This window comes from Phyllostomus discolor, chromosome 13 (genome assembly GCF_004126475.2).
Source record: "Phyllostomus discolor isolate MPI-MPIP mPhyDis1 chromosome 13, mPhyDis1.pri.v3, whole genome shotgun sequence".
Taxonomy (NCBI): Eukaryota; Metazoa; Chordata; class Mammalia; order Chiroptera; family Phyllostomidae; genus Phyllostomus; species Phyllostomus discolor.
Window position 1 is genome coordinate 64627317 of NC_040915.2, and position 26702 is coordinate 64654018.

Consider the following 26702-nt stretch of genomic DNA (forward strand, 5'->3'; position numbering starts at 1 on the left):
TCTACTGGAGCCTGAGGTTGGGCAGCGATGGCCATTGGCTCGAAAAGCAGCAGCAGGTGTGCAAGGCTGAGTAGCTCACAGCCCACCTGCCCAGGGAGGGGCGGGTTTTAGAGGGGAGCAGAGTGCAGGGTCCTCCGGGAGCGTGGGGGTGGGCCCTGTCTGTTCTCTGTGTCCATCCAGTGGTGGAGGGGAGCCCCGTGTGGAGGGGAGGGAGGGCTTCAGGTGACGCCGAGCCTGCTGTTCCAACGACAGGACCTGAGTGTCAGGGCCGCCGCTCCAGCTGGGCGAGCTTGGGCGGGTCCGCCTTCTGCGAGTCTCGGTGTTCGTGTCTGCTAAGTGGCACGACAACAGCACCGTCAGCGTGGCCTGAAGGCCCAGTGCCGTGCATGTTCCAGGCACTTTGGTGCCTAGAACAGCAGTGCATGCAGTAGGCACTTAATGTGAGTGGTTTAGCCCCTCCTAGCTGCATGCAGGGGCACAAAGTTCCCCGTCTGCACAGGACTGGATGGACATCAGGGCGAGTCCAGCTCTTGCACCAGAGGCCTCTCTGCACCCCAGGGTCCCCACTTGGCATTACGTTGGTGCTCGGTGCTTTTCCAACGGCTTTCATGTACAGAGTTTCCTCCACTTCCCTGGCCACCCCTGGAGGCTCACAGGGGGAAAGGCAGAGGTCCGGGGTTGTCTGCGAGTTAGCGGTGGAGCCTGGGTCAGAGTGAGGGCCCCTGGGGCCCCGCCTGATCATCCCAGTCCTCCAGGATGGCCCTGTGGCCTGACTCGTGGGGGCTCCCTGGGGGCCCAGGGCCAGGCTCGCCCCTGAGCAAACCCCGGGTCTCTCCAGCCTGGGCGCAGTGCCGGGTGCGAGTCAGTGCTCGGCCACGCTCTCGCTGATGTTATGACGAAGGGCCATTGTAGTAAATGGCACGAATCATGGGGAGTGGCGGCTTGAACTGGGACATTTCCAGCCAAATTTCGCTGAAGCGTTCCGGGTGCCTCCATTCATTTCAAACAGCCTCTCTGAGCAGCCGGGCAGGTGGGAACACTTGTTCCCGCTTCACCGTTGGAGTAACGGGGACTCAGAGAGGTGCAACGACCCGCCTGCTGTCTGGGTCAAGTAGGGGGAGGGGCTTGGGCAATGGTGTGCTGGGAAAATGCTCTTCAAACGCTTAACAAAATGCAACACCAAACAAAGCCCGAACTGCAGTGCTTGGCAATTTCTGTGGTGTCAACTCTCCTGTGGCAGCTGGTTTCGAGCTCCCTGCCTATTGTCACTGAACGCAGAATTGACGGATACGCTCGCACAGGCCCCTGCCAGCACAGCACTGTGCCCGGGAGACAGATTCGCAGTCCTGTCCCCAACTTTACAGTCGATAAAACCCCTTCCTGTGCAGCGCCTCCCCCGCCCGCACCCCGACCTCCATAAGACCCTTGCAGGCTGGCAGCAGTTATGCCCATTTGCCAGGTGAGAAGACCGAGGCCAGGTGCCGGTGCTGGGGATGCTGGCCGAGCCCTGGCCTGCCGGCCGGGCCAGGGGAGAAACGAGGAAAACCCTGCCTGGTTCAGCCCTCTGGTCCTTCATCAGCAGAAGCAGGGCTCGGGCTCCGGGACACACCGAGTGGCTGCCACCGAAGGTCAAGCTGCCTCAGCCGGCCGGTGCCCTTGGTGGTCATTCATCCGATCTGCCAGATTCGCTGAGCACTGCTGTCTGGTGGGCCTGGGCTAGGCATTGGGTACTGAGAGCAAGGGGTCCTTGTCCCCTCCAGGGGACACACAGGCCAGGTTGGGGAGACCCTACAGAGCCCAGGACTGTCACGGTCAGTGTTGTCAGGAGCCACGGGGACCTGGAAGGGACCCTAACCCTGACTGGGGAGGCTCGGTGTCAGCCAGCTGGGGAGTGGGGAGAGTGAGGGCAGGAGGGTGGGAGAGGATAGGGAGGCAGGAGCATGCAGGGGGCGGAGCTGAGGCTGGAGGCACCAGGCGCCCGAGTCAGACATTTCCCACCAGTTCTTGCTGGGGCCTCTGTTGCTGCACTGGCTGGTTCCCAGGACCTTCCCAGCTCTGACCTTCCACAGCCCGAGATTCTGAGCCTGCTCGTCTCTGTGAGTTTGCTATGGAGAATCTGGGCTGGCGGGAGGCAGATGCCAGCCTGGCCAGAGTCAGTCAAGACCACATTTGAATTCCAGATCTTGGCAAACTGACCTCTTGTTTGCCAGTCTTGAGTCCCTGGCTCCAGGGAGCCCAGCAGAGGCCGACAAGGTGTCTGTCCACAGCCCCGCCCCAGTGCCCTGTCCTTCCCCAGGGGTGGGGGTGGGTGGGGTCGGCTGGTGCCCACATGTGGATTCTGGCCACAGGACAGCAGGGCTAGTGGGAGCCAGCAGGGCAGGCTGTGTGTTAGGGAGAGAGGCAGATTCCCACATGCAGATGGCCGGCGGAGGAGCAGATGGCCGAGGCCACACCCTCCCCTGGGGGCCCCATGAAAGCCCTCTCAGCCAAGTGAGAAGTTCACTTCCCTGAGGGTGCCCTGCTGGAGAGAGATGCCCAGCCCTCCAGCCCCGGCCTGTGCATGTCTCCCCAGCCCAGGCACTGTCTTGTGAGTAGAGGACATTTAGAGCCGGCCCCCTCCCCTCCCACGTCTGGTTACCGCCACGAAGCGCCCCGAGCCAGCACCACTGAACAAGGAGCTGAGGGCCGTGTTCAGCTCCTTGGCCTGCAGGAACTGCTTGAGCCACAAGTGATAGCTGTTGTCTGACTCCCCTGAGTTTGGGGTGGTTGATTGGTCACACAGCAAGAGACGACCGGACAGACCCTGCAGGAACGACTGGCTGATTCTCAAAGGTGCCTGTGCTCAGAACACTGCAGACCTGTGCTGTTTACGACCTGCCTTCCTGTACACATCCTTTCACCTTTCTTTTTCTGAAAGCCTGGAACACTGGTAGGGCAGGTCTTCTCGGTTCTTATTTTACAGAGGAAGAAACTGAGGGTCAGACAGGCCAAGTGGTTTGGGCAGGGCGCGCAGTGCTAGGGCCTCGGAGCCCGATGGCAAGTCTGGTGGCTGCCCCACCCACTGCTTCTCCTTTCCAACTCCCTTCTCGTGGGAACCCAGGGCTCTGGCCAAGTGCAGAGGGGTGGGTGGGCGTTGTGGAGGCAATGGGAACTAGGCAGGGCAGAGCAGAGGTTCCTGGGAAAGGAGGTGAAGTCCAGGGTGAGTACGCCCTGGCTTTCTGTCTCCACCAGGTCTACAAGTTGAACGGAAGCCCTCCGGGAAGTTGGGGACAGGCATGGGGACACGAGGGCTGGTGTGTTAGCAGGGAGTCAGGGTTGGGGAAGCAGGGCCTGGCCAAGGGGGAAAGACAGGTCCTAAGTCCTGGGAGCTTCTCTCTGCAAACTGACAGCTGGGCTGGCCCCCCAGGCTATGATCACCCAGGAGGGCGACAGGACCTTGGGGGTGGGTAAGCAGGAAGTGGAGGGTGCAGGGGCCCCCTCTTGGAGCAGGGGTGATGGCAGAGGAAATGCACTTTGGGATTCATCTGAGAGCCCTTCTGGAGAGCAGGCGAGCACTTGGCCTGAGCAGCCGCTAAGTGAGCGCAGTGCACGTGGGGCTGTGTCTGCATGCGCCTGGGTTGCAGGGCCTGGTGTGGGTGTGTCCCTCATCACCGACAACAGAGCTGCGGTTGCCTCTCCTTGAGGCGAACCATGAGGATGGAGAAGTGAGTAATTTTGTTCCCTGGGTGCACGCGCCATGCTGAGTGTGCACGTGCGTGTCCCACAGTGGGTAGCCCGTCCCAGCGGGGCGTCTCTTCTCCAGGGGGCTGCTGCTCTCGGGGACAGAGACTTCCATATGGGTCCTGTGGGGTTGTGGTTCCCCCTTCGTTGCTGGCTCTTTCTCCAAGCCAAGCCTGGGGCTGAGCAGAGGCTCCCGATGACTCAGCTCTGCCGTGCGTGGTGTCTGGTCCCCGTTGTGCACACACAGCCCTTCCCACTGCCCCCAGAGGCCTGTGGGTAACTGGGGCAGCTGTCGCCCAGAGGCATGTGTTCTCCCCACGTGATGGATGGGGAAGGGAGGCTCGGAGAGTCCAGGGGACTTGCTTAAGGGCCGTTTACCAGGTGCACTGAGTCCCCCTGGGCTGGAATGGGGCTGGGCATGGAGCGGGGGCAGAACGGGGTGGCCAGCAAACTTCAGAACCTCAAAGTGGGGAAGAAGGGAGCTCAGCTTCCTCTCCCCACGACGCATCAGTAGAGACTGAAAGGAGATTAGAGGGGAAAATATTCGAGGTCCCCCCTCCTTAATTTTAATCTAATTAGGTCACAACACTCCTTGGTAAACAGCCGCCTGCCTTTAATAAGCCAGGCCCGTCCCGACCCGGCGGCTGTGTTCCTAATCAGCCGGTGTCTCGGGGAGGGCGCTGCTAATTGTCACGGGGCCTCGTCCCATCCTGTGCCGGGTAAGGGGTGGCAGCGAGAGGCCATTATAATCAGAGCCAATTAGTAGTGATTACAGATCCCAACTAGAAATTGTTTTCAGTTAAATATTCCCGGAGAGGAGCTCAGAGTCTCCAGGGCACCCTGGGTGCCACAGCCTCGGGGAGGGGCTTGTGAGGCCCGGCGCCCCCCCACCCCCCAGACCCCGTGGCTTTCATCCCCTGACGTTCCAGCCAGGAAAGGAGACGCAGAGAACTGACGGCCTGGGGACGGGGGGTGGGTGGCCCCTGGGGCACAGTGAAGGACCTAGCCCCTGTGGGCAGCACTTCCCCACAAAGTAGCCAAGGTTTCAGTCCCTATGCCACAGGGCCACCTGCAGGGGGCCCTCAGCAAACGCCAGTTATTAAGAGGCTCAGGACCCTGCAGCCTGGGAGCCCCGGGGTCATTCAAGCAGCTGTAGGTGGCTTAGGCGACGGGATATTGGCTGCTGGAATCATTGTGGCATCGAATGGGATTAAAGGCATTGCCCAGGAGCACCCCCCAAATGTGCCCCAGAACTGGGGCTGCAACGCTGCGCCCCACTTTCACAGCCCCAGCAGGCCTCCTTTCTTTCAGCCCCTCAAGCACCTGGGCAAACGCCCCCTCTCCTGTGAGCCGGGATCTAACCGACCAACACTTTCCCGCCTTCAGACCTGTGCCCCGTGCACCACACGGCTCTCTTCCTGGGACCGTCAGATCAGCTGATGCACCTACTCAGACACCTGCGACGGGTCCCCACTGCCCAAAACCAAGTTCAAGGCTTCAGCATGGCTCAAGGCCCTCTCCTGCTGAGCCCCTCCTCCCTCTAGGCTTCCTGATCCCCAAAACCACCCCAGCAGGGGCCCTTCCTTGAGGGGCTGGGAGGTGTTCTTTGAGCTCTCTGTGTCTGGGCTCCTGTTATCACGATGGTTTCTCATCTCCAGCTACTAAAATTCCCACCCCCACCACCAAGGGAGAGTTCAGTAGCCACTTCCCTCATGAAGCCTTCCCAGATTTTTCTCAGCTGACTTGAACTCTTTCTGTTTTATTTATGTATCCAAACCCTTCTTTCATTTTGCCTTGTATTATTAGAAGTAAGCGGTTTGTATGTTTTCTCTCTCCCGTGGCTATAAACTCCTCGAGGGCATAGACAGTGCTAGCTATTTCTATATCTCCCCTTCGTACCCAACACAATGCTTCTACACACAATAGGAGTTTAACAAAGCTTTGGTGAATAAAGGAGTGAGTGAATAATGAGAGGCTTCCACTCACCGACTGCATTAAGATATCAACATAAATGCTTCCGGGAAGCTAAACTGTCCCTGCTTAGGTCCAAGCCTTTGAACCTGTCCCGATTACCGAATGCTGCTGCGTTGTTGAAGATGAGACAGAGCCTTGGCTGGGTGGCTCTGAGGGGTGGAGAGTCGTCCGTACACCAAAAGGTTGCAGGTTCAATCCCTGGCCAGGCCCATATGGGAGGCAATTGATGTTTCTCTCTCACATCGATATTTCTTTCTCTCTCTCTCAAATTAAAAAAAAGAAAAAAAAAAGATCAGATAGAATTTGCCCAGACGACCCTGGAATGCTGGCCTCCTGGGGAAACAAGCCTTCCCAAAGCCACGTGAGGCTACCGAGTGCTCCAAGCGAGGTGAGTGTGATGGAGGAGCTGTATTTTCCGTTTGTTTAGTTTTAATTAGTTCAGAGTTAAAATCAAATAGCGGCTCACTGGTGGCCGTTCTCCTGTGCAGCACAGCTCTGGACACTCTGCTGGGTGTCCTCGGAGACCCCGAGACCCGGAGCGGCACCAAGGGCCTGGATCAAAGCCTATTTGATTCAGAGTCTGGTCCAGAGGTGTTCCGGAGACTCACATGAGTTCCGTTGAGACGTGGGATCTGGTTTTAAGGCGTTCTTGTATTTCTCAGTGCTGATGTTTCAGTGCTAATTAACCCATCAGGCACGGTGTTGACTGGTTAATTAACCAGGGGAACAACGCCACGCCCTGACCACATCGGGAACTGGGGGTGTAGTTCCGCTCAATTCACTGCCTGCTGCGCAGACCCCGCTCGGCCTGTCCTGCGTCCTGGGCATTTTCGTACCAGGCCCCGAGAGGCAGACGGTGCGCACACCCAGTTCCAGGCTCCTCACAGTGAACAGCTGATCTGTTCTCCTCCTGCCTGAACTCCCTGAAGCTCCCCTACCCGTCTGCCCTTGGCGACCCTGCGGGGTGACGGGCTGTTGCCCGGCTTCTGCCTGCCTTCACCTGCCCTTCCTGGTTGACAGTTTAACCCCAGTCCACACTGTGACTCCCCGAAGCAGGTCCACGCCCGGGCTGGGGGGCCGGGGCAGCAGACTTCCATGCAGGCTCCGTGAGGGCATTATTGAGTGGCTGAGGCCAGCCACAGCGAGTGGGGACCGGGGGGCCACACATGTCTCACTGACCAGAACAGCCACTACGCAATTGTTGCCAAGCCTGCCACTGGGCCTGATGTTGCCGGATCTTTGCAAGAGAAGCCAGAAACCTGAATTTTTAATACAAAGGCCTCCAGAATCTTAAATGTAGGCAAGAAATTAAAAAACCTCTTAAGATATTCACAGCTGCATGCGGCCCAGGATGGCTATGAATGCGGCTCAACACAAAATCGTAAATTTACTTAAAACCTTTTATTTTGCTCATCGGTTTTCATTAGTGCTTGTGTATTTAATGTGTGGCCCAAGACAACTCTTCTTCTTCCAGCTCTGCCCAGAGACACCAAAATGTCGGACACCCCCGCCTGGGAGCTAAGGGGGCACATCCCATGCCTGGTCCGGCCTGCCACTGGCCAGTGGTCACTGTGAGGCCGGGTCAGAGACGCCTCTGGGCTCTGCCCTCTTGGGGGGGGGGCGCGCTCGCTGCTTGGTGGCCCCCACGCTGCCTGGCAGACGCACATCTGGTTGGGTCAGCACCTCTGTTAGGGAAGGACAGAGCTCCAGACCCCTCGGGCGGGCCAGGCCAGGTGGCCTATCCCTGGGGCGCTGCCTGCAGCCCCTGCTCAGCATCCTGGGAAGACAAGGAGGGACAGCCGCTCCCCCCAGGGAGGTCAGAGAAGCAGCCCCTTGGGTGGGCCGCCTCGGGGGGGGGGGGGGCGGGGGGGTAGAACATTCCCCTGAGCACCAGCTCACACGCAGCCGCGCCCCCTCTGGAGGAGAGTCATCTGCTATGGGTTTTTTAGGACCGGGGGCAGCAGAATCATTCTCCCCCCACCCTTTTTTTTTTTTTTAAACTTTCGGTGCCGTGTCTCTAGTCAACAAATACGTGGGCAAGGAAGGGTTTGCGAGGACCCAGGATGCCGTCCAAAGGCACATTGTGGGCTTAACAGCCCCCGAGAGACGGCGCCGACTTGGAAACGCATCTTCGTTCGCAGCCGGTTCCCCCCACGGCTGGGCTCGCGGGGCTTCGGTCTGCGCCGTGCGGAGGTAATCTTCAAGACTGATTCCCCTCGGCTGCATCTCGCCGGCGTAGTGACTAAACAGGCTGTTGTATTACGGTAATAACATCAACATTTCACCTACCTTTCCCTTAATTATTTCCCTGTCTTGCCAATGGAACCTGTTTAATCAGATTTATAGGTGGCGGGGAGGTGGGGTGAGCGGCTGTGCGGCTCAGATAATGGCCCGAGCAGATTTCCCCTCGCCGGGTGTCACGGTATAAAAACATGAACTAAAAGCTTTGCAGCACTTAAGTAATAATAATGTCAACATCTCACCTGCCTCCCCCTTAATTATTTTTCTCTTTCAGTCTTGCCACCTGAACCTGTTTAGATAAGATTGCCTCACAGATAAAAACCGAGGGCTCTCCTTTCTCCAAGGCAGATAAGGGGCTGCTTTTCTGTGTGGAGAGGGAGCTGTGAGTGGCAGAGAGGTTTGCTCTCAGCTCTTCCTGGGGAGGCGCGGAGCCTGGGCTCCGGGGCAGACCCATGGCCATGGGGAAGCGGGGCGGGTGACTGTGAAGGGACAGGGGGGCAGGTGGGCTCCTGAAGCCAGACACAGAGGAGGGCCCCTCTCTGTACAGCTGCTCTCTCTCCCAGGGGCTCCCAGGCAGGGGGAGGGGATCTCACTGGCTGGGGTGGGGGTGGAGGGTCCCTATCACGTGAGCCATTAGGCAAGCCCTCAGAGGGTGGAGAAAGCACCTGGCCTAGCCCCAGCGTTACTGCTGGTGCCCTGGGTGGCCCTGGGGGAAGAACGAACCCTGCTGAACCACAGTTTCCTAGAAACAAAGGGGTTGCTCTACCTCTGCCATTTTTATCCTTTGGGGAGCTTATCAAGCAACTGCTTTGAGAACGTGAAACCTCTCCCCAGAAATGCACTCCTGCATCCAGAATTTTCTGCCTTTCTGTCATCCGTAACCCTCGTCTTTCTCGCATAGCCACTGTCATAGCCGCACTGCTACCACCATGGCCTGTGTCCCCTCCCCTCTCGTCCGTGCCCCTCAGGGGCCTCTTGTCGGGCCCCGGCCCTTGTCCTCTTCGTGTGTGTTCTCAGGCCAGCAGCCAGGGTGACCCTTCTAGAGGGTAAGTCAGATCATGTCACTCCTGTTTGGAATCCTTCATTCACTCTATTTTTTCATTTCAAGTAGGGATTTTGCCCCAAGATTCCCAGCTAACTCCTTTCCCAAACTCTTCCAGTTTTTCTTAAAAGCCACATTCTACAGAGATGAACAGCACTACAACAGGGAAAAAATTGAATTAACAAAATAAAAAATCTTCCCACAAAGACAACTCCAGGCCCAGATGGCTTCGCTGATGAGCTCTATCTGATATTTAAAGAAGAAACAGCATCAGCCCTTCACAGGATCTTCCGGACAGAAGAGGAGGAAGGAGCATGTGCTGACTCACCCCACAAGACCAGCGTTACCTCGATAACGCAGCCAGACAAAGGCATCACCAGAGAACTCCAGGCCATTGTCTGTCACGAGTGTGCATGAAACCCCCAACCCAAATTTAGCCAACGGAACCTAGCAACATGAAAACAAGATTATACACCATGACCCAGTGGGATTTTCCTCAGGAATTCAAGGTCGGTTTGACATTGGAGAATCAATTAATGTCATATGTCATGTCACACAAAGAACAAAAACCACACAATCATCTCAATAGACGCAGTAAGAGCGTTTCACAAAACTCAGTACCATTTATGGTAAAGCCTCTCATCGAAGAAGAGCGATGGGAATGGCCTCAGCCCACTACAGGGCACCCCTGGGACACTCACAGCTGACGTTGTGCTCGTGGGCGCAAACCGAGTGCCCTGCCCAGGGCTGGGCGTGAAGCCAGGTGTCTGCTCTCACCGCTTTCGTCCAGCTGGGCACTGGAAGCTCCAGCCAGGACTGTTTAACCTTTCGGCATCTCTGGGCCCATTGGAAGAAGAATTGTCTTGGCCACACATTAAACACCCAAACACTAACGAATACTGATGAGCAAAAAAAAAAAAGTTTTTAAATAAGTGTATGATGTTGTGTTGGGCCGCCATTCATAGCCATCCTGGGCCGCACGCAGCCCGAGGACCGTGGGTGGGACACCCCTGTCCAGACGGGCCCATAAGGAGATGACATGCACCCGAATGGAAAACAAGACTACCACTGTTCTTATGTATGCGATCCTATGTGCATAAAATCTTAAGGAATTCATCAGCAAAAAAAATTGAAATCTAAAAAATGAGTTCAACAAGAGACTCTAAGATCCATATACAAAAATCATTTGTGTTTCTATATTTAGCAAGGGACAATCTGAAAATGAAATTAAGAAAGAATTTCATTCACAATAGCACCAAAAAGAGTAAAATGTCATTCTTTTAGGAATACATTTAGTAAAAGCGGTACAAGACGCATGCTAAAAACGAATAAGTGCTGCTGGGAAAAATCAAAGACCTAAACACACAGGGAGACGGTCCACAGCCGTGGGCTGGACGACGCAGCAGGTGGGGGCGGCGAGTCACCTCACGTTGGGCTTTAGCTGTAGCACAGTTCCCGTAGAAACCCCAGCAACTGTTTTGCAGAAATTAAGGTGATCCTAAAATTCACATGGAATTATAGGAGACCCCAAAACTGCTGAAGCCATTTTGAAAAAGAACGAAACTGGAGGACTTCCTTGTCCTGAATTCCCAGTTTACTACAAAGTGACAGTATGTAAGACAGTGTGGTGCTGGCCGAAGAATAGGCTTATATATAGACCAGTGCACTGTAATTGCGAGTCCAGATAAGAACCCTCACACTTTTGGTCAGTTGCGGTCGGAAAAGGTGCGGAGGTAATTCAGTGGGGAGAAGGATAACGTTTTCCAACAGAGGATGCTGGGACGGCCTGAGAGCTGTATGCAGAAACGGTGGATTGAGTTTCCTGCCTCACGTCCTGCCCCAAAACTAACTTAACGGGACTTACACTACAGGCTAAATGTAATAGCTACAACCATAGAACTCGTGGAAGAAAATAGAGGAGTCAATCTCTGGGACTCAGATTAGACTGAGTTCTTGGATACAATGTCAAAAGCACAATCCATAAAAGAGAAAATATACTAACCTGGACTTGATTAAAATGACAATCTTTTGTGCCTCAAAAGATAGCAGTAAGGAGATAAAGAGACAAGCCAGAAACTGAGAAAAATATTTGCAAATTAAATATCTCATAAAGAACTTGTGTCCAGAATATATGAAGAGCTCTCACAACACAATAAGACAAATGATCCTTTTTAAAAATGGGCAAAAGATTTGAATAGACATTTTACCAAGGGAAATAGAAAGTGGATAATTATCACATCAAAGGATGCTCGATATCATTAGTCATTAGGGGAATGCAAATTAAATCCATCATCGGATGTCACTTCAAACCCATTAGAATAGCCGTCATAGACAAGGCAAACTACGACAAGTATCGATGAGATCATGGAGACCTGAAACTCTCATTCACGGTGGGAATTCGATAAAACGAAACAGCTGCTGTGGAAAGTACAATGATTTGGCACTTTCTCAAAAAGCTATGTTTGAACTTTCCACACGACCTAGCTATTCCACTCCTAGAAAGTTACCCATGAAAAATGAAAACGTGGACACACCCGTGCACTTGTGTGTGAATGTTCACAACAGCGCTATCCATCACGGCCCCACACTGGAAGTGACCCAGATGTCCCCCAAGTGGCGGAAGGATGAACAGAATGCGGTCTAGCCACACAACAGATGCCACTCAGCGATGACAATGAATGCACTATCGACACATGGTACAAACATCAGTGAATCTCAGAAACTCTCTGTTAAGCGAAAGGAGCCGGACACAAAAGGCTGCATGTGGTGTGATCCCATTTGTGGAAACGTCTGGAAGAGGCAAATCCGCAGACAGAAAGCAGGCCAGTGGCGGTCTGGGACCAGGATGGGAGTGGAAATTGACAAGGGACTTGTCAGGGTGATGGAAATGGCCTCACACTGGATCTCGGTGATGGCTGCCTAACTGTAAATTCGCTAGCAACCGTTAAGCTGTGCACTTAAAATGAGTGAATTTAGGGGGGTGTCAATTATGTCTCAATCAAGCTGTAAAAAAATAAAGGGAAGACACTGGCTGGCGTAACTCAGTGGATTGAGTGCAGGCTGCGAACCAAAGTGTCTCAGGTTCGATTCCCAGTCAGGGTACATGCCTGGGTTGCAGGCCATGACCCCCAGCAACCGCACATTGATGTTTCTCTCTTTCTCTCTTTCTCCCTTCCTTCCCTCTCTAAAAAATAAATAAATAAAATCTTTAAAAAAAATAAAGGGAAAGATAACCAGGCCGCCTGCTTGTCCCTCCAGGACATGCAGTCTCCTGGGCCCTTGTTTGGACAGCACCCACCACCCTCTAATAAATGACAACATTTCCTTCCTGTGTTCATTGTTACTGTTCCAGAATCGAAGTTCCATGAAGGCAAGAGGGTCTAATCAGTTTTGATCACTGATGAATATTCCCAGTGTCTAGTGCCTGGTAGGTATACAAGGAGGGACTCCCCTCAAAACTGGAATTTATTTATAAAAAATTGTGTGCTTATTCTTACATGTTTAAACTTCAGTCACCTTCAAAGTATTCTCTATTTGAAGCAATGTGTCCATGGTGACTTTTTTCCACGGCTCAGAACAGTTTAACTCGTTGATTTTGACGCCTGTTAGTTCTGCCGTTTTTTTGTTTCACCTCTTCCACATCAGCAAAACGTTTGCCTTTGAGGACTTTTTTTCATCCAGGGAAACAAAAATGTTGCTTGGGGTGAGATCGGGAGCCTAGGGAGGGTGGGGCCCGGGGGTCATGCCATTTTTGGTTAAAAACTGCTGAACACTTGGCATGGTGTGGGCAGGTGGACTCATCAATCACCCATCATGCAATGGGCAAACACATGAAAAGAGTCTTCAACAAAAATTCATGGAAGCCAAATGCAGCCTCTCACAACAATGCCAGCTGGCACACTGATGCAGATGGGTTCCTAGAATGCTCACCTAGCAGGGAAGCCTGTACTCCATGCGGACCACCCTCCAGAAGATAATTCCAGGTTTCTGTGGGTTCCCCCCTCATATGTTGAAAAATGGAATGAATAAAGAACCCTTGATTGGCAGGCTCCATTCAGTTCTATAATTCTCTAATCAAGGTTAGGTTTAGGGGGTCTTCCCAAGGTTAGGTTTTGTCATGAGCAGAATGGTTGCTCAGGCCAAGTTGGTATTTGGGACTTGGACTGGAGGAGAGATGGGGGAGTCCCAGGGGACCCGAGGGACTCAGAGCCCAGCCTCCTCCATCCTGAGGACTCAGAGACGACAGGTTTCCCTTTCCTGTGCATCCTGCAGCCTCTGGAATATTCTCTTTCCTTTCTGATCTCAGTCGACCCCTCTGTAAAGCGAGTTCTCTCCAGCACCATAGGGACTTTGTGTGTGTCTCTCACTGCGCAGACAGAGGGGAAGCAGGTGGCAGGTGGGAGGGAGCTGTGTGTTCCGGGGAAGAGCAGTACCGGCTCTTGGGTGGGGGTGGCTCTTTGGCCCCCAGGCTGCCCCCGCCCCTCCTGTCCCCCCACTCCGTTCTTGCCCTCCACCCCAAGGCTGCCCTGCTGTTCCTGGCCCTGGGTGACTTCTCAGCTGCTAACACCTTTCTTGACATATTTACATGTGGGAAGTTCTTCCTTTCTATAAACATTTACCAACACCTTGATAGGCTTGTGAAAACGCAACATTCCTTTGGAAGCCAGCCCTCCTGGGCCGTGGGGCTCAGCTATTTATTTCTGGGAGCTGGAGGCAGCTGTGTGGGCTTCTGGGTGCCGATGAGCTTCCCTCTTTGGAAAGCCCCCTCCACACGGATGGGACAGTTTAGAGGCCCAGAGTGATGGGGAGAGGAATGGCGGGCAGCCCCCTGATAACGGGACCCAGTGAGATGGAAAATGGATGCCGTGCTGCTCGGGGCCCTGGCACCCCGGGCGCGTCTGGGGAATGGGCTGCCGGGAAGGGTTTTCCAAAGCCCACGGTTCACTGCACAGGCCACCTCTGTGATGTGGGGTCCCTGGGACGGGGCTCGTGCTCGGACAGGGCTCCCAGAGGCCCCTGGGGCTGGAGAGAGACTGACGCTGCCTCCACATCTGAAGGGAGGAGCCAGACAGCAGTGGGTCTGAGCACAGCTTTGGATGACGGGGCGGGGGGTGGGGGGGTTGGGGGGGGTGTGCGGGATGGGGAGGCTCACGGGCCTGTAAGGGCAGGGGATTTGGGGCCACAGAAACTGAGTTCAGATTCGAACTCTTTTTCTCTCTTGATGTGTGACCTTGGGCAAGTTCACGGGTGTCTTCATGCACCACCTTTCTTGTCCAGGAAAGGAGACGTGGGGTCTGCCTGGCACGTGTGTGGGTCACCCAGGCGGCGGGCCAAGGTTCCTGAAGTGCCTCTCTCCCTCTCCCCACTGCCCTCTGCGCCCCCCTCACTGCATCTGCAATGCAGGTCCCGGGCCTACGCCCAACAAAACAGCAGCACTCTGGCCCGCCCTCTCCTGAGGAAGCCAGGCGCCCTCGCTCTGCAGGGAGCCGGGAGCCTAGGTCGTGGCACCCGCGGGTGGGCGCTGCCCGCTCTGCCGCTGCCGTGTCCTGTGCTGATGAGCACAGTGGGCGTCTCCCGGAGGTCTGGACCCCACTCCCTCTGCGGGGCCTCTGTCTCCGGGACTGTCCTTGATCTTAGCCTCTGTGAGTCTGCCTTGGGTTTTGTGACTTCGGCTTTTAACTCCCTCCTAAAGTGACGCCCCTCCCTGCCCCGCTGGCTGCTGAGGAAAGGCTTCCATTTAGTAGCATTTTCCTTTCTCATTTCATGCTGTAATGGAGATTCATGGCTAGTTTTAAATCCATAATTTGCCATGAAACCCTGGTCTCGGGCCCGGGCTGAGGTCAGAGGAGGGAAGCCTCGTGCTATTTTTATCCTCCGAAATGTCCCATTTCAGCTCGGCCTCTGGGGCTTCCTCGGGGCTGGTGTCCGTCTGCCAGCCGGGGTCCTGGGTGTGGTGCGTGCTGTGCCCAGGGGCTGGGCCAGGACAGGGGCCGTTCGCCCCAGTGGGACTGGCGGGCCCTGGCCTTCCCTCAAGGTGGTTGTGACTCTTCCCTCCGCTTCCTTTCTCATTAGGGGGGATCGATAGAGCAGCGGGGCCTCGTGCTAGGGATCTCATGCTCCACCAACTCCAATCTCTTTGGGCCTGACGAGGGGGGAGGGCCACTGCTTTAGTTCAGTCACCAAGACTGTCCATTTCCCACCAGCATCTGCTTCTGTATGTGACTGAGTGTTCTTGTGTCTCCCTACTATGGGCACTGGGGACTGGGCCAAGCCCTGAGTGTGCGTGTGTGTGGATGTGTGTGCACACCAGTGCTTTGACCTTGAGGTCAGACATGTATGAATAAGACTGATACATAAACAGTGAGTCTTCTAAGGGCCGGCAGCAGCTGGGCTCCTGGCTGAGGACCCCGCAGGGCCCCCTGCACAGGTGGCTCTTGCCTGTGTTCTGCAGCTGCGGAGGGTGTTGGAAGCCACGCCCAGCCAGAGGTGGCAGAGTGGGTGCAGCCTCCTCAGGGCAGCTGCCTTGTAAGAGCTACAGAAAGTGATTGAAATTGCCCAGGCTCCTGGGAGCTGCTGGTTCTGCGTCCGGTGGCCGACACCAGAGGGTCAAAGCCCAGACTTGTGCAAACATCCATGGTTCGAGCTCACGCTCCCCTTTGCTGAGCTACCTCTCCCAGGTCAGGCTCGGTTAATGCAGAGACGTATATACTCTTGTTCTCAGGAGCAAAGGGAACAAGGACTCAGGGAACAATGACCCTCCTGCCCAATCTCAAACCAGGATCAGAGGAGGGAGAATCACAGTCAGGCTATGGAGTCCCCTCTCCAGCTGATTTTACAAGGGAGACGGGGGTCCTGAGAGGTCCAGTATCTCAGCTCCTGCATCACGGCCGGCCGGTGGCCGATGGGAGCTCTGCCGCAAGGCTGCCCACCCCCAGGTGCGGCCTGTCCTGAAGAAGCACAGGGCCCGGGGCGGGCAGATTACACTTCAGCGCTGCAGGGCTGCCTCATTCAGTGATGGGGGGATTCGGGGGGTCAGCACACTGAGAATGGGGTGGCAGTGGGGTCCAGGAGCAGGAGGCTGAGCACCTTGTGGTGCACAGAGCTTGCCTCGTGCTCGTGTTGACAGCAAGAGCCGCTGGAGGAGGCAGAGGGGGCAGGCCCTGGGGGGCAGTTTGGGACACTGCTCCAGCTTTAAGTGGGGAGCACTGCCCCCAAGGCAGTGCTGGGCACCGGGCCCTTCCTGCAAGGCTGCCTAGTTAGGCCAGGCAGCTCCCCTCTCACTGCCCGAGTCTGTTGCGGCCGGCCAGGGCAACGCCAGGTAGGGTGACGCAGAGGGTGTGTGTCTTTTGCATCAGGCTGCACCCCCTGCTGGGAGAGGCCCCTGCCTGCCCCTGCCACCTACATTCCGTCTGAGAGGGGACATGCCGAGTTGCCTCTGACCCCCATGGAGCCCCAGCCTCCCTGGAGGTCCCTCAGCACCTGCCTCCCCCCTCATCTCCCACCATGGTGGATGGGCCCGAGCTAGGGGAGCGGGCTCTCCTGCAGCCCAGCTGAGGCTCAGGTGCAGAGCAGGGTGCAGGGGGTGGGGGCAGGCAGAGAGGCCGTTCCTTCCACGACAGCATGGCGGTTGGAGGGACAGAAGACTCGGGGTGGGGGGGTGACCTCAGGGTGCGAGGGCCCCCAGGGATTCAGCTCCAAAGTCAGCACCCTGAACCCAGCGGCTACAGGGCACCCCGCTCTCACCCTCCCTCTCACACCCCCACTTTCCATCAACGACTGCTCTAGGTGGCCTGTCAAGGGGCATGGCACTGAACCCACAGTGTGGACCTTGGAGACCAGGTCCCCTGCCCCCAGGGACGTTATGCTATAATTTAGGAGCAAGACTATGAGTTAGCTTAAGGTCTCTCAGTGAGTCCGAGCCATGCTCCCCTAGCAGCTGGTCCCAGCAGGTAAGCACAGATTTTAATGGGGAGGGCCAAGAGGGGTGTGCAGTGGCCATGGCGAGGAGAGGAGGGGAATCAGCTTCTGGACCAGGGGGCCCAGGGGTGGCTGGGGCCCCCCAGAAGGGCAGGGTAGCAGAAGGGAGTGGGGAGGAGCAGGCAGCGGGGGTCGCGGTGGGGGAGGGAGAAGCTCAGGCCCGGCTCCCGTCTGGGACTTCAGGAGATAAGGAGGCTTTGTTCGTTCCCATCTCCCATCTCCGGCTTGTTTGCTGCCCTATTTGGGGGTGATCGCAGGGTAATGAATGTGGCAGGAACCAGGCACACAGCACAGATGAGATACGGTACCCAAGACCAGGCCTGGGCGAAATGCGCCTAATGAGGAGATAAGGAAATCAATTCTGCCTGTCTTGCCCGTGCTGGAGCGAGTGGGAGGGGCTGCAGGAAGCCCCTCTTTCTGCCTGTGTGCTGGGCGGGTGGCTTCCCTGGGACCTGAGCCTGATCCCCGGAGGAGGAGGAGGAGGAGGAGGAGGGCTTGCTCCTGGTGTCCACTAACACTGTGGGGGCCAGAGTGACAGCAGCTGCAGGTACAGCGCTGACCGTCGGTGGTGACAGGCCTGCTGCGTGAGTGCTTTGCACGTGTTCTTTCATTACGTGCTCTCTCCAACCCTGAGAGGGCCGGGTTCTCTTGACTGTTCCCCCTTCTGCACATGAGGAAATGGAGGCGCAGAGTGGTCAAATGACTTGCCCAAGGTCGCGCCAAGGAGAAACTGACAGAGCCAGGCTTCCGGTGCAGGCAGTCTGGCTGCCAGAGTTGGGCTCTAAACTGGGAAGGCAGGTCCCCTGTCTGAACACAGCACAGCACTGCACACGACGCGACTCTCATGTGATCCCGGGGCTTACTCACCTCTGGCCCCGTTCCCCATGGTGAGGTGCAGTGGAACTGTCCCATCGTGTGCCCCAAACCCTCTTACTACAGTGACAAGGGGAAGGTTTACTGAGCACCAGGCAGGCGCTCACAGGCTGCTCTGGGTGTGAGGGACTTGGGATGCTCCTCCGAGAGACCCGGTGGGGAAGCTAGATGTGGGACAGTTACTTGCAATGTAATTGGGGTGAGTGTTTTGCTGGACACGTGAACGGCAGCCTCAGGGGGCACAAAGAGGGGCAGTCAGGCCAAGTGAGGTTCAGGGAGGGCTCCCTGGAGGAGGTGATGTCTAAGATGAATCCTGACAGGTGAGCAAGAGTTGGACGAGGGAAGAAGGGTGGGAATGGCATTCCAGGCAGAACCACACAGTGACAAGGGCACAGAAGTGTGGGGAGTGGAGGGGACCTCGGCCTGGGTGCCGTTCTCAGCAAGGTGGGCCAAACTGGGGCTGGAGAGAGGGCAGAGGGCCAGCCTCAGAGGGGGCCTGGGCTTCATTCTGGGCAGGCGCTTTCTCCGCCCTGAAGAACCACTCAGGCGGTCCCCCACTGACAGAGCGAAGGTGGCGGGGTTCTCACCACCATCTCGGGGAAGAACCATTTTAGAAGCCAGGGCTCTTGGGTTCTGGGTTAGCTCTGCCTTCGCTTGCTGCATGGCCTGAGTCGTTCACTGCCGCTCGCTCCCTGGGCGCACCTCCCCTGAGGTGAGGGGTCGGCAGTGGGGGGTGCACTCAGGACCTCTCTGCCTGCAGTTCCCCTGGTGGCAGAGTTGCAGAGGGCGCTCGTGCATTTAAAAGAGGGACAAGTAAGGACACGCCGGGACCTTATCTGTTTTCCCTTCTCAGTATTCTGGGCCTGACGTTGGTTTAAACACGCTCTCTTTAGTTCAGCTGACTTGGTCGCTGTGTTCAATAATTCATGTTGGTTTAGGAAGCTTTGTTTCTGATGGGAGCTACCAGGCAGCAGAGTTAATATTGAACAGGCCAGGAAGAAGAGGGGAGGGGAGGGGGACTGGGAAAACACCTTTTTAAATAATTAATCTGGCACCCACCCCCCTGCCCCGCCTACTTGCAGTCCCCTCACCCCGCCGTCCCTCTTTCTCACGGTGTTCATGCCAGCGGACACCGACACAGCGGCATGGTTTACTTGTTTACTGTGTGTTGTTACTGGTCTCCGTCTGTTTCCTGCTAGAGCACACGCTCTGCAGGGCGGGGCCTGGTCTTCTCTTTTGTTTACGGATGCATCTCAAGCACCCAGATCCGTGCTTGGCACCTGAAAAGTGCTCAGTAAATATTTGTTGATCAACTCCTCCCCCCTCTGGTCCCTCAGCGCCTTGCTTCCCAAGTTTTCAGGCACTTAGAAAGACCACGCGCAATGCCCTCCTTTCTGCCTTGGCCCCAGCACAGTTTAGGAATTTTCAACCCTGGGGTTCCTGCAGGTGGGAGAAGGGGCAGTCTGCATGCATGTGCGTGTGTGTGTGTGTGTGTGCATGGGGGGTGCGTGTGTGTGTGTTAGTGTGACGATCACAATTCTAGAAGGTTGGTATTTTTATTATCCTTATTTTATAGATTAAGAACTAGAAACTTCATTCATTAACTCATTCACTCATTCATTCACTTGTTTATTAAAAACCCTCAAACCGCATTGAGTACTAAGTGCTACTTAAAGAGAATTGAACTAGAGGCCGAGGGCCAGCCCTAAGGACCTGCCCAAGGTCACACAGGCACTAAGCTGCAGGCAGGCATCCCCTCCCCAGCCAGGGCTCTCCCTCCTGTCCCCCAGCTCTGCACAGGCACGTGGTCAACTGCTCTGTGTCTCTGCAGACAAGGGAGGGGGGAGGCTGGAGACAGAGGGGGGCTCTAGACCAAGGTGTACGGCCCATTTCCCAATGCCAGAGCTGGATGGGACTTGAGAGGCCCCATCTCCGTCCTCACTGGAAACCGTCCCCTCCTCTGCCTCTGCCACCACACGAACCCTGGGTCCAGTGCAGGTTAGAGCATTTACCTAAAATAGCTGCTGTGACATTTGGGTCCTTACTGTGGAAGCCATGCATTCCGGGAGCTGCACAGTTCTTAGAGGTCATCTTATGTGCCACCACAACCACCATGGAACAGATGAGGCCACTGGGACCCCCAGGGGTGGAGTAACAGGGCCAAGGTCACACAGCTGGTTCATGGCCGGACCGGGACTGCTGCTCTTTCCATGATACCGGGATTTTCAGATGTTCTGGGGGTGGAAAGACGCATGTCTCGAGCTGGCTTGAGTCAGAGCATGGTCCCTGGCTGGCTGGGTCATGGAGGGATGGCGGCCCCTTGGCCTGGACTGGCCCCCCCAGGCTTTGTTTGACTCAGTCTCCCAAGTACAGCCCCTGCCCTCTCTCCGCCCCTACCCGCCCTGTTCCCTCTCTCCCTCCCCCCGCCATGTGCCTCCTGGGGGAGCAAATGCTCAGCTCAGCGTTGCTCCTTGCCTGATTGCATCTGAGAGCTGGAAACGCAAGGCTAATTAATATGTCTGTGACTCTGGGTTTGGCTGCTGGGCCCGAGTCCCCGCGCCCTCCCGGGAGCCCGGCAGGCTCTGTGATCCGGCCCCCCCACCCCTGGCTTCTCCAAGCGGTACCGGCAGATGCATATTTTCACAATGCACATCTGTTGGCTATGGTCTCTTGTATTTGCCCTCCTCACTTGGTGCTTTGATGGAAGACCCCTGGGGGTCTCCCTCTGTTCCAACCAAAGTGTTTGCTTTGCAGTTTTGCCAGAATACCATCTGATTCTGCTCTCGCGTCTTCTGCAGGTTCTAATCAGGCTCTTACTTTATTTAATTAAAAATCGATCTCAGGCAAATACAGACTAAATTAGGAAGCTCTCTCATTCCTGGAACACAGGAAAGGCAGCCATCTCCCTCTACCTCCTTGGGGAACTGGCTGGGACATTTTCCCAGGCCAAGACGTCACAGTGGAGCAGATGGGGTCTGGGCTGGGAAGCTGGCTGGGCAGGGTGCAAGCACCCCTCTCCCTTCGGCAGGAACAGCCTCTCTGCCTGCCTACCACCATGTACAGGCCAGGGCTCACTTTCCAGAAGGCTGGGTGAGCTCCTGTGTGCAGGGCCTCCCTCCAGGGCAGCAGGTGGGGCTGTCCACCACAGAGAAGGGCAGCCAGGCTGGTCCCTTGGGCAGAGCTCTTCAGGACCAGCTGAGGGCTGGGGACCTACAGGACCAGCTCAGGGGTGGAGGCCTAGGGTGGCCCTGAGGAGTTGGGGAAGCTCTTTCTGGCTGGGGGTTGGTGTATTTAGGAGGAGCTGTTTTCGTGGAGTCTGCATGAAAGGTCCCTGCTCAGGCCCCTTCCTGGCTCTCAGGAATGTCACCCAGGCCTCCCCGCTGGGCTGCCCTGGAAACTCTCCCTTCTGCCTCTTCAGTATGCCCCGCACTTGAATGAAACATCTTCCCTGCACAAACCAGCTCTGTGCCCAGAGGCAGTGCCAGGCCGTGCAGCCAGAGAGGGAGGAGGGGGAGTGAATGCCATTGCGATGGGGCCGGAGACAAAGTCAGGTCTGTCTGGACCAGACCCGAGGCCCTGCTCCCAGAAGCCCGGCTCTCATCCGGCCAGATGAGGGAGATTCTGCCGGCATCTGGGAACATGGGGGTCAGGCAGAGGGCTTTGGCTGCAGATGGAAAATCTGGGGTCTGGTCTGGGTGTAATTAAACTGTGTGACCTCCTGTAAGTGCCTTTGCCTCTCTCCATCTTGATTCCCTAATCTGTCAAACATTTGGAGTAATTCAGACTTCGTTCCCTAACTGCGACAGAAGGAACGGAACCTGTACCTTGTGTGGCAGGACTCCGTGGGGCTCTGCTGCCTGGATGACCACTTCAGGACGACACGCACCCCACCCATTTTAGGGCCTGCGGGAAGCGTGGGTGGGCGATGCCCTGCTCCCGCTCACTTTAGCGTCTTCGGTCCCCTCCCGCAGGGAGCAAGGAAGCAGGAGGCAGTCCCCCGGGGCTGGGGCTAAACAACCCCTCTGAAGATGAAGATCCGGCAACTTGGCTCAGCAAATCTGTTCCGGTGTTTTGCAAGCCTCATAAACCAGACAATATATTTGTCACGAAATCCTCCTTTCTCTCCCCTCAAGCCCCGTACCCAGCCCCACTTTCGTCCCCATCTCAGGAGAGGTGGAACGGCGGCTGGCCCCTCAGCGTCCCTGATGACTGCCCGGAGGCCCCCTTCCCGACCACGTAACTCCAGCGTATCCACCCCGCCAGCCGGGCTTGCTTTTCTCGTCCCCTTCATCGCAGGCCCTGGGAGACGCAATGGCCACAGGAGGCTCTGAGCCTGGCCCCAGCTCCTCCTCCCCCGTATCGGGAAGCCAGGCTCTGACCCGGTAAGTGGTCCTCTGGGGCCTGTCCGCCGCGGCGCTGGGCTAATCTGCCCGTGCACTGCCCATGTAGGTCTGAAGATGACCTGACACCTGCGTAAATATTTCATCGCGGTTCGGCCCTGCGCCTTCTCTGCTAGGCGAGGGGGCAGCACCCCAGGCTGCTGACCCGCTGTCAAAGCTTCTCAGCAACTGTGAGGAGGCAGGCGGGGCAGAACCCGGGAGCCCCTCTCTGGCTGCTGAGCTCTGTCCCACAGGGGGCCTGGTGGACACGCCCTACGGTGGTGCCCAGAGCTCCGGCCAGAGGCCCGGCCCAGGCCCTTTGGTTCTCAGAGCCTAGTTTCTCATCTGGGGCAGCAGTTCTGCCCCACAGCAGGTTCTGCATCAAAACTGCTGAAGATGGATAAGTGAAAGTACTTTGAGAGCTGCCTTTGAGAGCTGCAAACACAGAGATATTATTACTCGTGTGTGAGGCTCTGTTCCCAGGGGCCTGGCTCCTCCGCGACCTCGAGCCAGAGGAAGGAGGCGGCAGGGGTGAGGCAACTGAAGAGGTAGTGAGCCCGTTCCCTGTCTCCCAGCAGGTGTCCCCAGTGAGGCACGGGGTGCCTTGTTTAGGCAGGATGTCCCGGGGACACCAGGCTCTTGGGAAACCGAGATGAAGGGAGACCAAGAGCAAAATTGTGAACTGAAATAAGCGCCGGACGTGAGTTTTCCCAGACACGATGTCATCAGCCCAGGGTTTGCAGGAGCAGGGAAGGGAGGACAGGACAGGGAACAGCGGCCACAGTGGTCCCTGCGGATGCTGAAGTCACAGGGACAAGCAAGCTGGGGACTCTGACAGGGGAACTGGCCAGATGGGGCTTGGTTAGCACCTGAGGGAGTTCAATCCAGTAAGAAGTGACTCAAAGCAGTGTCACCTTATCCTCTGTCCCTCCATCACCTAGCACAGGGCCCAGCAGATTGTGCATGGAGAGCAGGTTTTCTGATGGAACCAATGAGCATCCAGGAGCCCCTGTTTGCTCCCTGAGCTGGAAGTGAACCACGGGGTGGACAAGGTCACAGAGAAGGTGGCCATGGCCTTCTGATGTCCAGGGCAGGAACTTCCACTTTTCCCCTTTTGGTGGGGAGGGGTCGTGAACACAGTGGGGCTGGCGGCCAAGCCCTGTGAGACAACGCCTGGGGCTTGGCCCACCGGGAGCCCCCTGCACTGGGGCGGAAGGCACCTTCTAGAACTGAGCCTGTGGTGTCCCCCATGGCATCCTTGCCCCGCAGCGGACAGTGCTTACCCAGGACGGTGAGGCGTGCGGGCCGGGACCGGATGGCGGCCTGGATGGCCTGGCACTCATACACGGCGTCATCTTGCAGCTCTGCCCGCAGGATCTTCAGGTGGTGCTCTCCCGACAGGTGGTTCCCCACCACCAGGTACTGTGGGTAACCTGTGGGGGCAGCAGGCAGATCAAAGGGGCTGGCCCAGGTGTGGAGGTGACATTCTTGATCAACAGGACAGTGGCGCACATCTGAGCAGGGGCTGGGCCATCTTAGCGGCTGGCAGAGCAGGCAGCGGCTCGGGGCCCCCAGCTCAGCGTGAGGAGCCCAGCCACACGAGCGTCCCCCGGGGCACTGGGGCAGATTGTGGGCGGACAAGGGAATTGTCTATTTTAAGTCTAGGACTGTTGGGGGAGCTATCGTTAGAGAGCGGAGGAGAGAATGCGGAGGGAAATGCCAAGTGGGGACAGACCTAGCAGGCTTGTTACTGCAGAAAGCGGAGCGCTGAGCATCATGGTTTACCAAGTAGACATGCATTTTGGTAAGGACTCATACACACAGGGACAGAGAGAGCTGGGCTGGGGTCTACAGACAGACAGAAGGGGGCGGCGGGGAGAGAGAGATAGAGAGTGAGAAGGAATAAAACAGAAAAATGTTTGCCAAAGGATTCAGAGTGACTTTGGGGAGAAGTTTTGTTTCAGGATGCACAGCCTGGGCCCACCCTGCCAGTGCCCAGGAAGCTCGGGTCACTTTGAACCATCAACAGCCTTTTTCTCCTCACTCCTCTGGCTCACCCCCAAACCCCAGGGTCTGATTAAGCACTTATAAGGACACTTAGGGATCTGGGGCCCCCTGTATTTCTGAAAATGAATAATAGATAAATAAAGGCTTGAGCATGATAAATCATTCATCAGCTTCCCTGCTGCTGTGTAGGGTTGAATATAAACGCCAACCCAACTCACAGCTGACCACGCTGGGCAGCTCCTCTCTTTCCAGGGTCTTGGGTCCTAAACCCCCTTACTTTCCCGCAGTGGGATCTGTTTCCACCCCTCCCCTTGCCTGAGCTCTGCCCTCCCCCCACCCATCCCTCATAAGGTACCGCCTCCCTGTCCTGGTCCCTTTCTCTCCTCAGAGGCCTGTCCACCTCCTGTCCACCTTTGGGCAGTCCCAAACGACTCCTCTTTCTGAAAGGCCTTCACCAGGACAGTGTGACTTCTCCGAAAGGTGCCACAGGAGGGGAAGGTTGAGCACATTTGGCCTTTAAAAGGGGAGACCAGGGCTTAAGCAAGTCCTGAGAGACACGAACAGAGACAGACAGGGATGTGCAAAACTCTCTCTCTTTAAACATTTCGAAGTCTCTCCGTGTCCGTCAGATGCATTTTTGTTCCTCCCGAGGACCGCATCAGCACTGACGGCAGAATCGCCATGGGGAATCGCTTTAGAATGTTGTTAACAAACCGAGGTGTCCAACAAGGGTCGGGGCTGCCAGGAGTGGTGGTGAGGTCTCTGTCACTGGCTGTATTCAAGCACAGGTGGTGTGATCATCTGTCAGGGACTCTGCAGAGGTTTCTACCGATGAAAAATATTGAAGCTCTATGGCCCCTTCCACCTCCACAAGCTAAGGGTCTTCCAGAGGCAGGGCAGGGCTCCCCGGGGGGTGGGTTTTGCAGGGCCCCCCACTCCTGGTTCCTGAAGGTAGCTGCCACTCTCTGCCGGGTTTCCCAGTACGTTTTGCGGGCACTCCTTGTGCAGCAGAGCTCTTGAGGCTCATGTCTTCATGGCTGGCATGTCCCCAACATGCAGTCAGGTGGCCTGCCCTCCACAGCGGCTCAGGCCAGGCCAGAGAGAGGCTCACAGGGCAAGCAGCAGGGCACTGCCTGCCCCCAGAGCACCGCCTCTGCCTCCCCTCCTGCCCGCCCTGCCTGCCCTCTGCCAGGTCTGGGGGAGGAGCCCAGGTGAGTTAGACTGGTCTCCCCAGGGTGAGGGCTGGAAATGGGTTCCAGCCAGTGCTCTCCCTGGCACTGCCCGGCTCAGCGCAGCTGGCTGACTGTGCCAGCCCCTTCGGCCCAGCCTCTGATCCCGCTGTCCTGTGATGAGTTCCCGCTCCCCCTGCAGGCCTCTTGGCTGGAGCTGGTGTTTTTGTTTTCTTGCAAGCAAGCGATCAGCCACGATTTCGCTCTCAGGAGCTGCTGAAAACATCAGTGATAGGTTTGTTTGTATTTGCCTAATTAGGTGACAGAGCTGTGATGATATCCCAAGGACTGGCAGCGTCTTCAGAAAACATCCAGAAGCGTAGAGTCGGAGCAGGTTCTAGCTCCTTCCACAGCAGCGTTTACTCCCTCTTGCTATTTATTCTCAAGGGTGGCGGCATCAGGGGGAGTCTGGGTTCTGCAGTCAGATTGCTTGGGTTCAGATAAATGCCAGCCGCCTCCTGTCCTGTGCGTGGCGTCCTGGGTCAGTCACTTTTATTTTTGCTTCTGTCATCAGTAACATGGGAGTGAAACTAGGACCTTGCAGAGTCCTGGTGACAATTGGACGGGACAACCTGTGTCAGGTGCCTGGCACCTCGTGGGTGGTCTGTACATGGTGGTTTACAGGACAGTGTCCATGAGGCAGGGCAACAAAGAGGTCCCGTCTTTCTAAGTGAGAGCAGACCCGGTGTCTGGGCCTTTTGGGGGTGAGGGGCCAGGGTCCCAGGCACTGGGCTTTAGTGTATATTTGAATCAATTTCTCTCTCAGCTGTGACTCTGTTTACCTGACACATAAAGGGAAAACCCTTCTGCTTCTCCCTGTGGACCGTTGTAGGTTTATGAGAGACTGCCTGAGCTTCTTAGAAGAAAAGTGTCCTATTAACACGAGGGAGTATATTTATAAATCACTTCCTTTGACTGTTTTTTCCGGCCGGGGTGACCAGAAAGAGTGTGTGGTCTTTGTCCAGGGCACCATTCCCGGGGGACTGCACGCAGGCCGCAGCAGGCGGAAGTCCCGCAAGACCGAGCCTCAGTTGCCCCGCAGGAAAATGGTGTGGTGTTAAGTGCTCTGCAAAACACTCGCTGAACTGAACTGAGGTCTGTTACTCTCACTTTCCCCTCAGTATTTGTGGGGTGTGTGAGTGTCTGTCACTGTTGTCTTGATGCTATTTTGGGAACAGGGGGTCCAATGTGGAGGAAACGCCCTACCAGGCCTTGGAGTTTGTCGGCTCTGCAGGGAGATGGCTGAACTTCTTCGAATAA

The 26702-nt window shown here is 56.3% G+C and overlaps 1 protein-coding gene across 2 annotated transcripts in view; it reads right to left on the reverse strand.

Annotated features, from left to right (window-relative positions):
* The window catches only part of KIRREL3 (kirre like nephrin family adhesion molecule 3), a 503419-nt gene that overhangs the window by 56727 nt on the left and 419990 nt on the right, over window positions 1–26702 (reverse strand). For both annotated transcript variants that reach the window (XM_028527883.2, XM_028527882.2), the window contains exon 5: window positions 23490–23639. In XM_028527883.2, coding sequence (XP_028383684.1) covers window positions 23490–23639 — 150 coding nt within the window. The remainder of the gene's footprint in view (window positions 1–23489; window positions 23640–26702) is intronic.